Source organism: Tenrec ecaudatus, chromosome 4 (genome assembly GCF_050624435.1).
Source record: "Tenrec ecaudatus isolate mTenEca1 chromosome 4, mTenEca1.hap1, whole genome shotgun sequence".
NCBI lineage: Eukaryota > Metazoa > Chordata > Mammalia > Afrosoricida > Tenrecidae > Tenrec > Tenrec ecaudatus.
Genome location: NC_134533.1, coordinates 653295 through 672829, shown reverse-complemented (window position 1 = coordinate 672829; position 19535 = coordinate 653295). Strand labels below are relative to the sequence as shown.

Below are 19535 nucleotides of genomic sequence, written 5' to 3'. Positions count from 1 at the left end.
CGCCAATCTAGGAAGCCCCGCCTGACCGCCGCTTTTGACGGGCGGGACGCTGGGCCAATCTGAGCGCGGATGCAACGAGCGGGGGATCGGAAAAGCGCAACCAATGGCGAGCCGCGCCGCGCTGACGGTCGGGCGGAGAGGCGGGGCGGGACGCGTCAAGGCGGGGTAGGTCCTGGCGGAGAGGCCAATGACGGGCTGCGCTGCGCTGACGGACGGGCAGCGGGTGGGGCGGGAGCGGCCAATGGAGGATCGCGCCGGGCTGACGGACGCGTGGTGGGCGGGGAGATGAGGGGCGGGGGCGAGGGTCTATGTGGCCAATGGCGAGTCGCGCTGGGCTGATTGACGGGCGGCGGGCGGGGCGGGGTGGGGCGTGCGCGGGCCCGCCGAGTCCTCACCGCCTCTCGCGCCCGCACTGCCCGCATCGAGCCGCACCCGCACAGCCCATGCGCCGGCCCCGCGGCGCCCCGGCCCCAGCCCCCGCCCGCCCCGGCCCCGGCCCCGGCCCTGGGGCAGTCGCGCCAGTGAGCGGTGAGTGCGAGCGGACGGGTGGGGATCGGGGTTCGGCGCGCGGTGGGCCCCCTCCCAGCCCGGAGCGGAGGCGGCCGTGCCCGGGGCTGCGGCGCGATCGGGCGAAGAGGGCGGGAGCGCGCGCCAGCCGTGGGGGGGCCCCCCGCCCCGCGCCCTGGGCCGCCCAGCTGGTGCTTCGCCTGGAGGCGGCGGCGGGCGGGAGGAGGTGCAGGTGAGCTCGCTGGCCGCGCCGGGCGGGGCGCTGCGGGCTCACGGCCGCTCCGCTCCGGGGGCGCCGGAGGCCTCGGGGGCCCTCAGCACCAGCTCCTCAGGGGACCAGGCCCTTCTGGTTTGGGGTCCCAAGCACGCACGTCCCACAGGCCGGGGGCGCCCCCCGGCTGAGCCCCTGCAGTGGTCCCGGCGCTGGGTGGGTCTCTGGCCATGGGAGCCCAGTACTCTGGGGAGCTGCGCCCCCGGTGGTTGGGCCTTAGGTCCTGCCAGCCTAGGGCAAAGGAAGTCGAGGGGGCGCACCGGCGGGGTTCCACCCCCCCAAGACCTTTACCTCCTAGCCTGGGCTCTCTTCTGGACCTTTCTGAAGGACAGTGGGCACCCTCTGGGGCCCTTGACTTCCACCCTGGCTGCCTGTGCCAACCTTACTGCCCCCGAAGTTCTTAACCATACACTCGAGGTGCACCCCGCTTTGGTGCCGGCAAGCAGAGCCCACGGGGTCGCTTGTGGCGGGAATGACGCCAGGTGCGAAGTGGGCACCTATAAATACGCATTAGTGTGCCGCGGACACGCCCGGCCGGCGTCCGCCTGCCCGGACACGCCGCAGCGCGGAAACCAGCGCTGCAGCCGCGGTAGGACCTGTTCTGGGGGAAGCTCCCTGCAGGCATTCTGCTTGGGTTTCTGCCTACCCGGCAGCTTCCCATTTGGGTGCGGGGTTGGTAGACACTTTCAGCTGTCGCCCTGCCGTTAGGGGGCCGGCCCCCTCGCCCCACTCCCTCAGCAAGTGGTGGTAGGGTCCTTGTGCCACCTCTTGGGCCGAAAGCACCACGGTGCCTTGGGTCCCTGCCACCTAAGCGCCAGGAACCAGGGCCCCCCTTCAGGCCACCTTCCTTGGCAGGTGGGGCAAGAGCCATCCCTGAACAGCAATGACGGAGTACAAGTTGGTGGTGGTGGGCGCAGGCGGTGTGGGGAAAAGCGCACTGACCATCCAGCTCATCCAAAACCACTTTGTCGACGAGTACGACCCCACCATCGAGGTGAGCGGGCACCTGCCTGCCTGGGAGGGATGCCCGCCTGGGCCCTGAGTCCCCACAGGTGGGCCCAGTCTGGGCCCTGGTGACCTGGGCGGGGTAGAGCATGGACAGTGGCTGGCCGGCCGGACCCCTGAGCTGTGATGCCCCGCAGGACTCGTACCGGAAGCAGGTGGTCATCGATGGGGAGACATGCCTGCTGGACATTCTGGACACGGCAGGCCAGGAGGAGTACAGTGCCATGCGGGACCAGTACATGCGCACAGGGGAGGGCTTCCTGTGCGTGTTTGCCATCAACAACACCAAGTCCTTTGAGGACGTTCACCAGTACAGGTGAGGGCTGCCTCCCACCTGCCCTGGGGCGCCCTCATCCAGCTCTACCTGTGACCTGCTGGGGCCATGCACTTGGAACCAGGCCTGTGTGCCAGCCACTGGAGCTGTCAGCCCTGACCTGGCCCTGCTGCAGCCTTCACGCTTCCTTTCCCTGCCCTGGACCCTACAGGGAGCAGATCAAGCGGGTGAAGGACTCAGATGATGTGCCCATGGTGCTGGTGGGCAACAAGTGTGACCTGCCTGCCCGCACAGTGGAGTCACGGCAGGCCCAGGACCTGGCCCGCAGCTACGGCCTGCCCTACATTGAGACCTCAGCCAAGACCCGCCAGGTGAGCCTCTCCTGCACCCAGAGCTAGTGCAGGGACGCGCCCGGGGCCATGCTCATTGCCACCTTTCCCTCCACGCAGGGCACCCGCTCTGGCTCTGGCTCCGGCTCCGGGACCCCTCGGGACCCCCCGGGACCCGTGTGACCCGGCGGCCCCTCGCTCTGTAAGTCCCCCAGGCGGCAGGGCAGGGGGTGGCGAGGGCCGTGTTGGGGCTCCCGCCCTGCAGCCTGGCTGACACAGCCTTGGGGAGGCAGGGATCCCGGGAGAGAGCTGTCCTGAGCCAGGCCGGAGCGGTGGCCCTGGGGGCCCGACCCCTGCCCCACAGGGTGCCCTGAGGGCCCCTGGCAGTCTGAGCCCATAGTGGGCGGCCCCAGGCATGGTTGTAGCTCAGACAGGAGCTGGGTGTGGGGAGGCCTGGGTGCCCCGACCTGTGTGTGTGTGTGGGGGGGGGGCCCTCTGAGGAGGAAGCGCAGAGGAGAGTGGCAGGGCTTCAGTTCTTGGAGGTGTGAGTTGGGGGACGTGGGGGTCTGAGGAGTCGGAATCCTTGTTGGGGAGCCGAATCCTTATGGTGGCCCTGAACCATCTTGCTGAGACACCCTGTGGCCTTGGGTCCCCCTGCTAAGTCCCTCCTGCAGCCCCTCACTGAGTGCCCCCCAGCCCCACTGCAGCTTGGAGCCCTCATGCACCTCCTCCCAGCTCCTTGCTGAGTGACCGTCCCAGCCTCCCTGCAGGCTCTGAGTGCCGCTGCCTCCTGCAGCCCTGGCTTCCCACTGAACGACTCCCCCAGCCCCCCTGCAGCGCCTCGCTGAGTACCCCCCTCCCCATGGCCTGGGCCCTCACTGAGCGGCCCCCGCAGGGTGTGGAGGACGCCTTCTACACGCTGGTTAGGGAGATCCGGCAGCACAAACTGCGGAAGCTGAACCCCCCTGATGAGAGCGGCGCCGGCTGCATGAACTGCAAGTGCGTGCTCTCCTGACGCCACAGCGGCATGAGGTGAGCGAGGGCCAGCCAGCGGGGGCACAGCTGCCGCTCTGGGTGGCTGGTCAGCAGCGGCCTTGTCCTGCCTGGCACAGGTGCAGACCTGGAGGCGCAGGGAGACAGTGCAGCACGGGAGGACGCACGGAAGGAAGGAGGTCCCACCGGGCCCCGCCAGCCCAGGACAGTGTACAGAGGTGGCTGTGGCCCTCCCATGGACGCTTTGCACGGACTGTCAGGAGCCGAGCCCACCACCTCTCTCCCCCCTGCCCCTTGGGTGCAGGTGGCATCACAGTAAATTATTGGATGGTGTTGGCCTGGAGTTGCTCTTGGGGTCGGGACGTTAGAGGTGTCAGTCTCGCCAGAGGGCCGTCGGCGGGAGCCCAGGCTCTGCCCATTGCCTGCTGCCCCTGTAGAGCCGTGGGTGTCAGCAGGCCTGACCATGCCAGTGTGGACTCCTCGCTGCTCTTCTGCCGAGGGGCCTGCATGGGGACGCCTGCAGCCAGGCAGGGTGGGTGCCCCTTGGCTCAGGGTTGGGGAGCCCATGCTCAGGGTGGGGCCACATTTCTGAGTCTGCAGACTGAAAGTCAGGAGCTGAGGCTGGAGGAATTGGGGACCTGAGCCCCAGCCTGTCGCCTGCCCAATGTTGTCCCTGGCTGCTCAGAGACAGACGGTCCCCAGCACCCTTTCTGTGCGGACAGGGTGGATTAACTGCCGGCCAGGCACAGCCATCCCTGCTGAGGTCCCTGTTTGCCTGGCCATCTGATCCCCTTGGCAGCCCTGGCTAAGCCCAGCCCTGATCCTCACCTTGGCTGTGGGGCCAGCGTGCTCTCCCCTCCCAGGCCTAGTGAGAGGGGTCTGTCCAGCAGGCCCGCTGTAAGGGGGCTGGGCAGCTGTAGGAGGGAGCCCTGGTCATGTGTGCCCAGCTTCCCCGGTACACGGAGGTGGTGGGCCATGTGGCTGTTTGGTCATGCCCTGCGATGGGCTTCCTTTGCATCTGCCACAGGGGCCTCTGCAGGGCAGGGTGTATTGAGCCCGAGGTCTCCAGTGGCCATGAGTGGACCTGGCCCTAGGGGCCGTCGGGTGGCAGGGTGGGGGTTCTGCTGTGGGGCTCCAGGTTGACCACAGCTGGTGTTTACCAGAGGGAGCCTTGGTGTTGGGGACCAGCTATCTGGCCTCACAATAATGCCCAGAATCGTAGTCTGTGGCATGCTGGTGTGCTGGCTGTCTGTCTTGGCTTTGTGGGTGGCACTTAGCCACCTGTGGCCCCTGGGACAGTCTGGCTGGGGTCCTATGGCCGACTCCGTGTGGGGTGCGACTGCCCCTGTAGGGCCAACCAGGCTTGGAGTAGTAGTAAGTAGCTTGGAGCTGGCAGCAGGGAGGGCCCAGGAGGACAACCTGGGAGCCAGGACATACGTGGCCCTGTGCAGCCCTGGGCTGCTCTGAGCGCGCTCCTGCAGGCTGAGCCAGGAGTGGGCCTTAGCTGGGGTGTGGGCTGACTAGACCTCTGGGAAGTGGGGGCAAGAGGGGTCCCCCTACTCCTGGGGCACCTACCTATTGTGCACCCGGGGATGAGAACAAGACTGCCAAAATGAGCCCCTGGCTCTTTGACCCCTGTGGCCCTGGGCCACCTTTCTGGGGCATGGCAGGGGCTGTGCAGACGTGTTCGCAGCCTTGCTTTGAGGCTTCTTGGTTGAAGGGGACCTTGGCGCTGTGGGGGTGGAGGGCAAAGGCAGAGTGGGGCATCAAGTCCTTCAGACAGGCAGGCAGCTTGCCATCCTGTGTCTGGCAGGGAAGCAGTGGGATGAGGTGGGCGAGGGAGACCAGGGGTGCCCCTTGTAGTACCTTAGCCCCACTGTGGTCCCCACCATCTTCCTAGCAAGTTCCTCAGACACCTCTCAGGCCTTTTGGAGGAGGTGGGGCAGCATCCCAGAACTGGCTTCAGGGTGTACCTCTCCTTACTGGAAAGTATGACTCAAACCAGGCCCCCAGCTCGGCTGGGGGAGGTGTATGGGGCATGGCAATGCGGAGGTACTGGGAGGCTCTGTGGTGGGGATGGAGACCCATGCAAGTGGAGACCCAGGTGGGGCAGCGCACAAGTCAGCGACCAGTCAGACCTAAGTGTCCAGGAGGGGCTGAGGACCACAGGATGGGGAAGGGGCACAGAGCTGGCTGGACTTGTTCTGGGAGACTTAGCCTGCAACGCCAAGCATGGGTCCCCTGAGCCCAGGTAGGAGACTGAGGGCCTGGAGTGCTTCAGGGTGACTCCACCCAAAGCACTGCCGACAGGCCTGACTTGGCCCTGGGTCCTGTCCTGCAAGGGGACACCTGGTACCCAGTGTGTCCTCTGAGGGCAGTGCAGTTGGGGCCTTGGGGTTTGAATGGGCATTAAAGGTCCTTATCCTGTAACCCTCACCTGCACCAAGCATCTCCTCACATAAGCCTCGTGGAGGCTCTACAGGCTGCCACCAGCCCCAAGCTGGGGTCTTAGTGGCATGGGGCAGGTGCCCTGGGAGTCACTGGCCCCAGCCATGTGCACAGGGTGGGTGGGAGTGTACGCAAGCAGGGGCATCCAGTCCTGCACCACCCACGGGTTGGTCTGGGAAAGGCCTGTGACTGAAGCCAAGCCCCGGGGATCCCTTTCCTGTGGGTAGCTCTCACCCACCCAGACCGGCAGTGTGGGTGAATAGTGGGTGCTGAGGGTACTGGGAACCCACCAACGACAGGGCAGCTAGGATGCTGCAGCCGGGACACGTCCTCAGGAGAGACCAGGCCCTGCAGGACAGCGTGCTTGCCCATGAGGGAGAAGACCCCGAGCCAGGTGAGCTGGCACAGTGGCCAAGGCAGCAGGCTCCAATGGGACCTTGGGTGGGCGGGGTTGGGTGCTGCTGTCCATGGAGTCGCTAAGAGTCGGAGCAGACTTGACGGCCCCTAATGAGGTCTGGTGAATCCTGTATCTTCAAGATCAGATCTGTGTTTAACGAGATTGGCATGTTCACGAGGCATGCTGCTGGCCACTGGCCTTGAAGACCAGCACGTTGTACTGCACTGCCGGCCCTTGGGGGTTCAGATAGCCCAGAGGAGGGCTCGGATCGTGCTGTGAAACGGGGTGGGTGGGCCTGTGTTCCACCACCCTCTACAGGACCTGCCTTTCTTGGACTGAGCTGGGATGCCCACCTGCATGTCCGACTGGTCACGACTGGTGGGTTGTCTATGAGTGCAGCGAGGTGCTAGGCACACGCACCTGGAGGGCCGGGGATGCCTGCTGTAGGCAAGCAGCCAGAGCCGTGAAGTGGGCCTACTTCCCAGGAGAGGAGAGGAGAAAGGACTTTGATACTGTCTATTTGTTTGGGCGAACGAACCCAGACACCACCCCCAGACCGAGACAGCAACGAGCCGGCCAGCAGAGCCCCGCTGTGAGGCTGCGCTGCAGAGCTGCCCCTCTGGTGGCCCGCACCTCCTATAGCCCTTCCACACTTGCAGCCAGTGCCCTGTGGACAGTCCTGTTGCCCCCACTCCCTGTGTGTGCCCTCCAGGCCACCACGTACACACCTGCTGGTTAATCCTGCCCTGCCTGGGGCCAGTGTCATCCAAGTGGGGCTACCACTCTAGGGTCAGCCTCTGAGTGCAACTGACCCAGAGTCAAGGGGGATGTCCCCAAGGCAATGTCAAACGAGGGGTCCGCCTAGTGTGTAGTGGTAAGGTGCCCTAAGTGCAGCGGATGGCACTGCCTGGTCTGGCATGGCCGTCGGATTCTGCCTGAGCTCACTGTTCACCTGCTCAGGTCCCCTCTTCACTGACACTTCACCAGGCCTGGTCCCTGGTTCTTGTACGTGGCATCCTGTCCCCTTCCCTGGACAAACTGGAGTTTGTCCGCAGGGGAAGATGATCGAGGGGTGGCCCGGAAAGGACGCGCTGTGGGTTTAGCGATGGGAGGCTGAGGGCGAGGTCCAGTCAAAAGCTGCTTTGCGGAGGTCAGCCGGGCCTGTTGAATCCGATGCATAGAGGTCAGCTCAGAAGATGAAGGTGACCAATTGTTTTGTGCAAGTCCCAAGTGGTGATCTTTACTTCCTCGAAGGACAGTGATCCGGGGCTGATTATGGAGTGATTCTCAGGAAACAAACCTGCGTCGCTGAGAAAGTGGCCGTGAAGGTTCCCCGGAAATGCCTGCTGTCACCCGCGCCTGCTCCTGCTGGAGGGTTTGCTGGGGCACCGTCACCCCTCTAATGCCCAGCAACCTGGACTTCTTGTTCCTCAAACTCAAAGGACACTGAGAAGGAACAAGATCGGAGTCGGGGAGACACCATGGTCACGAAGGTGGTTTTCCCAGGGCGAGGCTTACCCATTGTCCTCCGATGTGCAGACCCCTGCAGTCTCCCCAGATGTGGGGGACTCGACTGCAGAATGTGTGGTACTGCGTTCATGCTCTCCTCCGAAGGGGAAAAAAAAAAATCAGAGTCGCTCAAGGATGCAAACGCAGCCATTTGTCTATTTATTTAGAACAATTTTTTTAGTTCGATAATTCTTTTTGGTTTTTTTAAATCATTTTATTAGGGGCTCATACAACTCTTATCACAATCCATACATCCATCCATTGTGTAGAGCACATTTGTACATTCATTGCCCTCATCATTCTCAAAACATTTGCTCTCCACTTAAGCCTCTGGCATCAGGTCCTCATTTTTCCCCTCTCTACTCCCCCCTCTCTTACGAACCCTTGATAATTTATAAATTATTATTTTGTCATATCTTGCCCTGTATGACGTCTCCCTTCACCTACTTTTCTGTTGTTCGCACACAGGGAGGAGGTCACATGTAGATCCTTGTAATCAGTTCCCCCTCTATAACCTATCCTCCTACCCTCCCAGTATTGCCACTCACACCCCTGGTCCTGAAGGGATCATCCGCCCTAGATTCCCTGTGTTTCCAGTTCCTATCTGTACCAGTGTACATCCTCTGGTCTAGCCAGACTTGCAAGGTAGAATTGGGATCATGATTGGAGGGGGTGGGGGAGGAAGGAAGTATTTAGGAACTAGAGGAAAGTTGTATGTTTCATCGTTGCTACATCGCACCCTGACTGGCTTGTCTCCTTCCCGAGACCCTTCTGTAAGGGGATGTCCAGTGGCCTACAAATGGGCTTTGGGTCTCCACTCCACACTTCCCGCTTCATTCACTATGATAAGGTTTTTTGTTCTGATGCCTGATACCTCATCCCTTCGACACCTCATAATCACACAGGCTGGTGTGCTTCTTCCATGTGGGCTTTGTTGCTTCTGAGCTAGCTGGCTGCTTGTTTACCTTCAAGCCTTTAAGACCCCAGACACTATGTCTTTTGATAGTCAGGCACCATCAGCTTTTTTCACATTTGCTTATGCACCCATTTGTCTTCAGCGATCGTATCGGGGAGGTGAGCACACAATGATATGATTTTTTTGTTCTTTGATCCCTGATAATTGATCCCTTTGGCACCTCATAATCACATAGGCTGGTGTGCTTCTTCCTTGTGGGTTTTGTTTCTTCTGAGGTAGATGGCCGCTTGTTTGCCTTTAAGACCCCAGATGCTATATCTTTTGGTAGCCGGGCACATCAGTTTTCTTCACCACATTTGCTTATTCACTCGCTTTGTCTTCAGTGGTTGTGTCAGGAAGGTGGGAATCATAGAATGCCAATTTAATAGAAGTAGTCTTGCATTGAGGGAGTATTTGAGGGGAGGCCCAATGTCCTTCAAAGCAGCCATTTTCACGTGTAAACAGAAGAGCCCAGAATTCTGGGAAGACGGAGAGAGCTGGGCGCCTGTCCTCAGGAGTGAGCAGAGCTAGGCTGGGGCATGTGGAGAAGCAGCAGCTTCACACACTCTGTATTTGTCTCACCAAGGTGCCAGGCCTTGCCCCCACACTCAGATGTGGGCTCCACCCCAGCAGGAGCTGGTCCTGGGGCGGGTTCTGCTCAGCACCCACAGAGAGACCCTGAGAGGCCACGGTGTTGGGATGACTGGCCCCGACGGATGGTTCTGTTCATGTCAAAGCGTGAGCAGGTTTTCCCCTGCTGTTGAGACCACCTGCGTGTTCAGTGCGCTCCTCTGCAGAGGCAGTGGCCCTTCTAGGTGCACGTCAGTAGAAAGGCTTTATCAAGAAGGGTCTGGTGAGTTCAGCCCCTCCCCATTCATGTCCCTGGGCCTGATGTGAGCTGAAGGCCTGACTCAGGTAGCAGTGGGGGCTGGCCAACAGAAGCAGGAAGGCCTCAGGCCTGCGGGTACCGGGCTGAGTGAATCCGTGGTTGGCAGTCAGCTGGTGGCTCCTCGATTGGCTGGAGATCTGTACCAGGAGTCCGAGGCAGCGTCCGGATCCAGCAGTGGAAATCGTCCGGTTTCCCCACACTCGGTCCACGGCGAGGGTCTTCAGTGGAAATCGTCCGGTTTCCCCACACTCGGTCCACGGCGAGGGTCTGCTTGGGCTGGAGTTGGAAGAGCCGATCCTTCCCTCACAATTTAAAAGTTAGCCGAGGCCTTACACACAGATGAGACCGACACGATTTGGATTAAACTATGATCGTTATTATCTTTGTTTTCAACCTGACCCGAGAACCACAGGTGAGTCCTGGTCTGTCCTGGGTGTTGTATTGGATTTAAGTTCTGTCACCCCACCACCTCATGACCTCTCCAGGGACCGGCCCCTCCCGACAGCATGTCCACTGTACGGAAGGCCACATGCTGACATCCTTGTCTCTAAGGAGCACTATGACGTGTTTCTTCCAGGTTTGCTTGTTCTTTTGGCCATCCATGTCCTGTCAGGGTTCTTCATGAGCACCCTAATACAAGCGTGTGGATTCCTCTTCAGTCTGCCTTATTCGGTATCCAACTGCCACCTGCGTATGAGGTGACTGAGCACCATGGCGCAGGTCAGGTGCACCTTAGTCCTCAAAGCACCCTCCTTGCTTTTCAACATGGTGGCAAGGTCTTATGCAGCGGGTTAGTGCAGTGCAGCCAGGCCAGTCCCTGCAGGACGTCATGCCGCGTGAGGTGGAGGCACAGCAGGAAAGGAAGGCCCTCACGAGATGGGCCCCATGGCTGAAGCCATGGCTGGAACGGAACAATTGTGCAGGTGGTGCGTGGCCGGGCAGTGGTTTTCCTATTGCCCTGGGATGGAACCCAGTAGCTGGCAGCTAACATCATCATCTCGTAACCGCCTGCTGCTTCCACAGGATGCCATCATGAAGACCACTTGACGCTGGGCCCCAGCACGGGAGAAGCCTGGCTCAGGCCAGCTGACAACCCTAACTAACCTACATGGGCATGGGCAGTTCCACCATGCTTGCTCACGGAGGAGGTGATAGCCAAGCCTGAAGCTTCCCCCCCGCCCCCGCAGGAGCCATGCACTCACACAGGTGCACCTGCCAGGGCTGCCAGATCACCCGTGTTGGTTGGTCCAAGCAGAGGTGCAGGGGTCTACATGTGCTCTGTCAGGAAGTAACTCGTCCGTCACCCACTTCCGCAGTCCAAGCGCCACGTCTGAGCGAAAGGGTGCCTTTCTGCTCTAAAGATGAGGAGGACTAGGTGAATATGAGCAATTTTTAAACGAGGTGTGAACAGTAAGACAAAGTCATTCAATGATGCCCCTGCATCCTGGCCCATTTCTTCCCCAGGGTAGCCCATGTCCAGGTCCCTGATGGGCCGGCCTGGCAGGAGCTGTGCTCCTGTGAGCAGTGCAGAGCAGGGGGCAGGTGCGAGGGCTGGTGCGGAGGCAGCTGGGCATGAGTGCCCAGGTCCCCTCCTCTGAGCCCAGGCCCTGACGACCTGTGCAGCGGGCCTCAGTGCCCAGGGTTTCAGTGGGGGTCCATCATGGAGCAGGCACTGGCACAGCCAAGGCGCAGGGAGCCCATCCTCACTTAAGAGAAAATCCTCTGTATAGGGACTGCTTCCAGCCAAGTCCCTGGCGCTGCCCATGATGGTGGCCTTGGCCAGAACTTGTACATCAGGGTCACAAGGTGACAATGTACACAGAGTGTGATGGGGGAAGGGGGCAGAATCTCCATGACCAGTGTCAGCGGCCCACCACCCATCTCTGAGGCTGCAGTCAGATGGCCCCCAGCCTCCCACCTCATCAGTTCTCATATCCACTGGCCTGCCCACCACACTTGCTTTTCAGCTGGTCCCAGAATGCACTGCAGTGGCCATGCAGAGCTGAGGATGCTCACCATGGCGGGTTCCATAGGACAGACGGTAACAGGTTATAGGTGCTGTCCGCACACCTATCCAGACTGGCCAGCCTCTTCTCGGGTGCCGGGCTTCCTTTTTCTGGTTGTGGCCTCTCATCTCTGCCCTGCCCGGGCAATGTCCCGAAGGGGCCGTCACTCCATTAAAAGTGTCACCCAAAGGTGTGACATCCACGGGGATGTTGGGGTCCAAAGGATGCACTCCCCTCCTGGTTCTCCCTCCTTCCTGCTTCTGGGACGGCTCGCTGCACACGCAGCAGGCCGGCCATCACCGTGACCCTGCTCGCAGTCACCCTGGGCCTTCAGTGTCCCCCTCTACCTCGTACCCAGGCCATCAGGACAATGAACGAATCCACTGCCCCACAGACAGGAATCCCCGGGTCCTCCCCCAAGTTCACACGGGGCCCTGCGTCCTATGCACTCGTGGTTTTCCTGGGAAAGCTACTACTTGTGCAGCCCAAGAGGGTCTCCTCAGCCGGCAGAACCGCTGGGCAGGAGTCCACATTCCAGTGACCTGCATTGACTGGACTTGGCTTCTTGTCCGCTCCTCTGAGCTCCAGGTGACTGGGAACCAGTAGAGAGCCCGTCCCGTCCTCCCCATGCCAGGCCTTCCAAGGAGGGGACTAACCGAAGCTGGGTGGTTGTGGCAGGGCCAGCCGTGTTCTGCTGTGCACATGGACACAGCCTCCTGGCTCCTGTGAGGGACGCGGGGCTGTCCCGGCAACCTCCTGTGGGCCAGCCCTGTGGGGGCTGGACAGCCAGAGGGATTGTCTGTGGTCTGCTCCCAGCGCTCAGCCCCCAGGGCTTGCCTTGCCATCCCTAGCCGGAGGCGCATCTCTGCGGTGGGAGAATTACCCTAAGATTGCAGTTTCTGCTCCGCACATCCGTGCCCTAGATGCTCAGACAGCGCTGAGCTACAGAGACCCGGCCCCTCGTGTATGCAGCCCAAGTGGGCGTCTCCCGCAGCACAGGGGCCGCCAGCCGCTTGTTTTTAAGGAGAACTTGCCCCGTCTCTTGTATGCTTTGTGCTCCGCTTTGAAGGCGTGGGATGCCACGAGTAGTGCATGGCCCGTTGGTTGAAGTGTGTGATTAACAAGAGGCTGGCGCGCCCCGTCATCGCGTAAACTCTGGCTCTTCTGCTGAGACTGGGGTTGAGGCTCTGTGCCCTGCACTCTCCAATTTACTCAGGCATGTCGCTCCTCCTCGGGCTTGGTCGACTGTGGGGCCGGGCCCCACACAGCCCCCACTGCGGGCTGACAGCTCGCCATCCCTGGGCACTGCCTGCCCTGCCCCTCCAGTCCAGGCATTCACCCTCAGTCACCGAGCCCTGCCCCTGCACCCCATGGGCATGACCAGCCCGAGGACCAGCCTATCAAATGCTGGCACACCCAGGTTGTTCCCCCACGTCACCTGCAGTTTCTGCTGCTCAAGTTGACATCAGGCACACCACCCATGGATGTGGACGGCCCGGGAAAGCTGCCTGAAGGCAGGGTGTCAAGGTACAGGACACCAGGACCGCCTGAGGGTGCAGGTGGGTGCACAGGACGACACCACACCCCCACCTCCCTCTGTGACCCTCAGGAGCACGTGAGGGTCATTGTTTCATCTGCACTCTCTCAGAGCTGGGAAAGGGGAAGCCTCAGCCTCGGGCTTCTGTCTTGTGAAGTTTCGCCTGTGGTGTCATGTCTGCTTGCCTCACCCGCCCGGAAGCCAGCACCCCAGGAGACTTGAGGTAAGGAGCCCTGGGTGCAGTCAGGTAAGGGCGGGACTCCGAACTCAGAGGACTCGGGGATTGATGCAGGGTCCCTGGGAGTCAGAATAGACTGGGTGCCAGTGGATGATTTTTTGTTTTATAGCGAGGAGCAGAACTGCTCCCAAGGCTTCTGAGAAGAGATCTTTTACGGGAGCAGCCTCCTCTCTTACCCCCACAGAGCAGCTGCTGGGCTCCACTGCCAACTAAATCCTTCAGCCTGGCCCCCCCCAGTGCTGTCTTCAACTCCAGTTGCTGGATATGCTCTGGAGGAGACCTGCCGCTCATCCGTTTGCCGAGGAAAACCCTGCCCTGTCATGGGATTTGAGGCTCTCCTTGGTTGTATGAAGGTGGGATTTCGATTCGGTCAACCCCGCCATTTATCTTGCTGAAGAGTGTGTTCCCAACGCCCCAGTGCACCAGCAACATCCTTCTGATGCTGGGCTTTCTGCTCTCTCTGCCGTAAAAAGGACATGATGTTCCCCCAAATGACCACCCAGTGGACCCAACAGTATTTGCTCAGTGATCTTAGAGGCCCCCTGTCAACCCCCCAGGAACCACACTGGGTGGCGGAAAGATCAGCAGTTGGAAATTGCCAGCTGCTCCGCGGGAGAAAGCAGAGCTCCCTACTCCCACAGTCTCAGCACCCCACAGGGGCAGTTCTACCCGGTCCTGCAGGGTCGCTGTGAGCCGGCACCGACTTGATGGCAGAGTTTATAGGATACCCGCCCTCCTAACCACTCAGCCACGTACCCGTCTCTTCCGACACCCACTGCACGTGAGCCCCACGGTGTGCGTGTGCGCGCCCACCAGAGAGCGTTGCTAACGGTGCTTCTTAGCCCCGAGTCCAGACAGCACGAGATTGTTGGCGTCTGTTTTTAGAAACAGGTGTTTTGACTATTCGTACAGTTTATCTCTTGGTGAACTTCAGAACCAGCTTGTCTAATTAATTTAAAGACCCAGATGGGACTTTGATGCGATTGACATTGAAATCACAAGTTGAGTATAGCTGATTATTTTTATATTGATTGATGTCACCTGTGGGTGGGGCCACTCTGATACCCTCACTCACCTGTCACAGTCACACCGGCTGTCACCACACCATCGACACACCTGCTGGGTGAATTCTAGACCACGGATGACTTGTACACTGCTGCTGAGCTCTTTCTTCCTGTGGATGGTTTTGTCTCCGGTGCACGGGCTAGTTCCGGTGTGAAGCTGGGGGTGTCACGGGGTGGCGGTCTCTTTTGTAACTTCACCAGGGGGAGAGAGAGTCCCCATCAGCAGCAGCTGGAGGTTGGATCCTATGAAGCGGAGGCCAGACATACCCCTCAATGACACGCCTTTTCACCAGTTCTGACATGAGCTGTCCCACCAGGGCACCCTCGACTCACTAATTTGTTGCAAGTCCACACTCAAGAGCTATGGGGTTTGTGATAACTAGGCTTTGTGTTCACTTGGCTGGGCCAGGCTTCTCAGTGGCTTGGCAGTTCATACCTAGTCATCCCCCGTGACCACCTGACCTGACACAACGTAATCACAGCCAATCAGTGGTAAGAAGATGAGGGTGGGATGCAGCCCCCTTCCTGAGATCATAGCCCTCATGCAATGGATTGCCCCATGGGTGTGGCCTACTTACTAGATAAGTGGATGCTGAGGGAAAGTGTGCTGGACTTTTGCTGGATCCTGCATCTGGTTCCTTGGCTCCGGTTCTTTGCCTTGAGCCGACTGCCAGCCACATTGCCCTTGGATCCTGGGAGTAATCAGTGGCCTGTCATCTGACCTGTGGACCTTGGATCCATCTGCGGTGCAGCTGCCAGCCGGTGGGCATTCTAGTGACCATTGGCCCCGAAGCTATGTCAGGCAGGAGAAGCCCACAGCCTAGTAGCTGACCCACGGACTTGCAAGCTTCCTGGACTTGAAACTTTTCAGCTTCTACAACTGCAAGTCATTTGTCCCACATAAATTTCCCTCTCTCTCTACACACACATGCACACACCCCACTCCCACCCCCGTAGATACTTGAGTAGAAGCCGACCCGAATATCAGCCAAGGCACCTAATTTTACCATAAAAACGGCATTAAGATGTGCTGAAAAACTCGGCTTACACACACACACACACACACACACACACATACATCCCTATGTAACCACCAATGATTCTGTCTCTAGCCTGAGGGGTTTTGACTGGAGGAGCAGGTGACAGGCAGGAGTGACTCAGGACGTGGATCAGGGCAGGCTCCTTACAGACCCCACTCTGGCCTTCTGCTCCTTGGCTCAGCCCTGTTCTGCTCAGACAAACGTTACAACGCTCTTACGTTCAGCTAAGTGCCAAGGAGCTCCCCACTCGCCTGCAAGCCCCAGTCCAAAGGCACCAGTGCCCGCTCCTCTATGGGGCACACCCGTAAAGACCCACCTCTGGTCTCGCTGCTGCGGCTCCTCGCTGCCTCGCATCCCCTGGGCGTCTCAGCTCTGACTCCGGCCACTCTTAGTCCTTCTTTCCCGGTGGCAGTGAGCGCCTCTCTGTCCGTCTCGGGGTGGCTCATTAGAGGGATGGCACGGCCGACCAGTCTCTGGTTAGTTTTGCACACCCCTTATTTGAATGACCCTACCCTCACAAGGCTACAATGCGCCTCACTGCATTTTACTGTCCGTGCTGTTGGTGGGCCACAGTGCCTCATCTGCATGACCCTACGCGGGCGTTTGGTGGGAGTTACAAGACCACGGTGAGAAAGGGCACGTGGAAGCGGCCCGTTGCGCTGCGGTGGGAATGCTCCTGAGCCCCATCAGCTGCAGGGACACTGCTGAATTCTCTCGGTCGTTCTAATTGCCTCCCAGCCGCTCTCAGATGTTTAAATCAGGGCTAATGTCATCTCCAATCTCCTGCCAACATGACGGTTTCTTCTTTTCTGTAATCGATAGATGTCATTTCCATATTTCCACCCTCCCGTGTTGTCAGGACCCTGATGAAGCCACACTGCTGGTGCTCACGCCACAGGAATGGCTCTGAACAACCCCCTCGGTCATGCTCCGGCCAGCAGCTGTGGCAGAGCTCATGCAACTGTCAGACGCAGGCTAGTCTCCCTGTTGCTCCATCCCCAGGTGGCAGTCGCAGGGCTGACCACCTCCGCCCGGTCGAACTGGCCTCCCTTCTTGGTTTCCACACCCACATAGCAGAGGTGGCGGGGTGCTGTATAGATCGGAGGCTTCTATAAGCCAGAGTGCTCTTTCAGAAAAGGGGGTTCAGAAGATGGAGATGGAAGGGAGATACAGAGCTCCTGGGCCGGAGCTGGGGCCCATGGGGATGGTTTGGCTGTGGTCACCGTCATAGTTGCCCATGTGAGGGAGCACACAGAACCACTGACACCAGGGGCGGTGCATCAGCTGCATAGCAAGCCACCCGCACCGTAGCGGTTAAGGGGCTTATTCAAGCGCAGACCCTGCAGGCAGGGTCATGGCTGGTCTTTCCCAGCCCTCGTAGCTCCAGGGACTGGTGGGCCAGAGCTGGGTACCTCAGCTCTCCCCAGGGGAGCTCTCATCCCAGCTACATGCCAGCCCTGGTGGCTGCCTGGAGACCTGAATGAAGGCAGAAGGTGGTCAGAGGCCTGATCTCAAGCCAGCGTGCTGGCCTAAGTGTGCCTGCCACAGGGTCAGCTCCGTCAGCGGTGGGGACGGGCTCCTGTTTAGGGGAGAGCTCCGGGCACTGCACAGCAGTGGGAGCCCCTGGGGCTGTGTGGACCTGGCTTGCAGCAGGCATGAGGTGTGGCAGGCAGGACATTAAAGTAACTATGGTTGGACCAGGACCTGTGGTAGGGAGGGTGCAGGACATCTAAGGGTGTGGGTCTTGGAAGCCGGCAAGTACATGCTGTGTGTGTGTGTGGGGGGCCCTGTGTGGCTCAGGAGTGGTGGGGCAGCAGCGCCGAGGGGCTGCTCGGAGGCCCAGAGCAATTTCAGACCGGTCAGTTTAGACGGGTGCTGGTCCGCTGTGGGTCTGTGACCCAAGGAGAGTGTTGGTCATGCCCAGCCTCACCTCCCTCATGCTCTCCTGAGCACACAGTGGGACAGAAGTCCCACCCAACATGGGGAGCAGCCATGGGCTATGCTGACCAGCGTCTGTCTGTCCCTGACTCCCACTGCTGGACCCGGAACTGTTTCTACGTGTGCGGCTGTTTTCTAGGGACACACTGGGGACACTCGTTTAAGGACTGACTTTGTATCAAGAACTCGGCCCAGCACCAGCCCGTGTGACCAGGAGGTGTCGATGGGAAGTGGTATCAGATGTTCAAAAGCACGCAACCAACCCGATGTGAAGGGCGGGGATGCAAGACCCCAAACCCACCTGCAAGGTCCCTGGGCAGTCCCCCAGAGGGCCACACTGAAAGGACGATAAAGCCAGGGGGCCGTACGAACCACAGCACTAACTGCTAGCTCTTTAACATTCCCCTCCCCTAACTAGTCAGGCTGTTATTTATTTCGCCTCATTAATCACGTTAGACTTGTGAATGTTCATTTGTGTATTTAAGATCACTCAGTACAGCGAAGTCAAGATCGATCGCCCTGCACAAACAGTAACAGGTGGAATGGTTCCCCTCTCATCAAACTGTGACCTGATTAATCCCACATGTTCCTACTGGCCAGGTGGGCACAATAAACCTACCTATCACGGGGGGCGGGGGGGGGACGGGAAGCTGATAGCATTGATGGTCGAATAACTCCACCCGATGGGATTGAACAGAATTGTACGTAGATAGATATACTGGATCGTGTAAGGTATAGCAATAAAACTATTATTTCTAAAATGTTCATAATAAAATAATGCACAAAAGTGGCCATGTCCAGCCAAACCCAACTCCGTGCTAGTAGGCAGCCCTAGCTGCGGCTGGTGGAATAAAATAGGAGGGCAAATCGGGAAGCGGGGAGTCCAGAGTCCAGGCTGGTGCGTGTGGAGCTGTGTGGACCCAAGGTCCGCAGGAACACGGCGAGCACCGCACACGGCCCCCAAGGCGGGCAAGTCACATGGGCTACTGGCCCCAGCAGTGAGACCCAGGACCCGGGCAAGCTGGGAGGAGAGGAATCAGTTCCCTTCAGTAGCTGTTTCCAAACGGCCATAGCCTCCAGGAGGCATCACCGGTGCAATCTGTCTGCCAGCCTGGACTCCGCCCCTTTCCTCACACAGCTCCAAGTTGACAAAGCATCGCACCACCGCGCCATCTTGTTGCTGCTGCGATCGTCGCAATGACGAACATGGGTGTGCATATCGCTATTCCAGTCCTGGTGGTTCTTAGTCCGCTAGGATGGGCACCCGGCAGCAGAATGGCTGGGTCACCCGGTAGGTCAATGCCCACTTTAAACATTTTTTTATATTTTATTAAAAGATGGTTTTATTGGGAGTTCTTACAACTCTTAGTACAATCCATACATCATTTGTATCCAGCATATTTGTACATATGTTGCCATCATTCTTTTCTAGACATTTACTTTCTATTTAGTCCTTGGTATCAGCTCTTTTTTCCCTCCCCACCCTTTGTGATCCATTGATAAATTATAATTCTTTTCATATCTTACACGGAGTGCAGTCTCCCTTCCCCCATGGTTTCTGCTGTTCGTCCCCCTGGAGGGGCGTGTGGTTATGTGTTGATCGGTTCCCCCTTCCTCACCTCCTCTCCACTTTTAAGGCAGCACCCCAACAAGCGGCATTGTTCACGTACCATCCCCCAGTCCCGCCAGCAATAGACGCGGGTTCCAGTTCCTCCAGGCCCTTCCCAGCACTGGCCAGTTTCTGTTTCTTAAATTTGCTGTTGATGTGGAGGTGAGCCCTGTGGGTCGGATCTGCTGCTCTCCGGCGGCCAACGATCCGGAGATGTCTTCATGCTTGTCGGCTGCCTCAATGTCTTCTTCGGTGAAGTGTCTCTTCATGTCCGCTCTCCATTTGCCTTTGTGCTGCTGAAGTCTTAAAAGCGCTATAATTTAGATATGAGTCCCTTGTCTGATAATGTTGCTGAAAGATCCACCCCCCTCCCCCACATCTGTGGATTCTCTTTTATCCTTTTGGTAAATCTCTCTTTTCAAAATAAAAGTTTACAGTGTTTCCAGTGAAGGTTTACACAGATGATTGTGATTTAACAATTTTTAGAAAGCCTGTTCAGTAACATTGTTTACTTTTTAATTCTGAA

General features: G+C 59.0%; 1 protein-coding gene across 5 annotated transcripts; it reads left to right on the top strand.

Annotated features, from left to right (window-relative positions):
- Positions 1–372: 372 nt before the first annotated feature.
- Positions 373–7922, top strand: HRAS (HRas proto-oncogene, GTPase). 5 transcript variants are annotated; one of them, XM_075545131.1, is made up of 6 exons: positions 373–528; positions 1634–1772; positions 1921–2099; positions 2269–2428; positions 3282–3418; positions 7479–7922. In XM_075545131.1, exons 2-5 carry the CDS (start codon positions 1662–1664, stop codon positions 3399–3401), a joined length of 570 nt encoding a protein of 189 aa, XP_075401246.1. In that variant the 5' UTR covers positions 373–528; positions 1634–1661; the 3' UTR covers positions 3402–3418; positions 7479–7922. The 5 variants fall into 5 exon arrangements, with proteins under 5 accessions (XP_075401246.1, XP_075401245.1, XP_075401248.1 ...); XM_075545130.1 differs by lacking the exon at positions 7479–7922 and adding an exon at positions 3499–3712; XM_075545133.1 differs by lacking the exon at positions 7479–7922 and adding an exon at positions 2507–2588 and having other exon boundaries at positions 3282–3417.
- Positions 7923–19535: the final 11613 nt, after the last annotated feature.

Bases quoted from the DNA above. Each gene is read 5' to 3' on its own strand.
- HRAS (XM_075545131.1), top strand. From the start codon at position 1,662: ATGACGGAGTACAAGTTGGTGGTGGTGGGCGCAGGCGGTGTGGGGAAA. The intron at 1,773-1,920 runs GTGAGCGGGCAC...GATGCCCCGCAG, and splicing joins AGTACGACCCCACCATCGAG to GACTCGTACCGGAAGCAGGT. The intron at 2,429-3,281 runs GTGAGCCTCTCC...CGGCCCCCGCAG, and splicing joins CCTCAGCCAAGACCCGCCAG to GGTGTGGAGGACGCCTTCTA.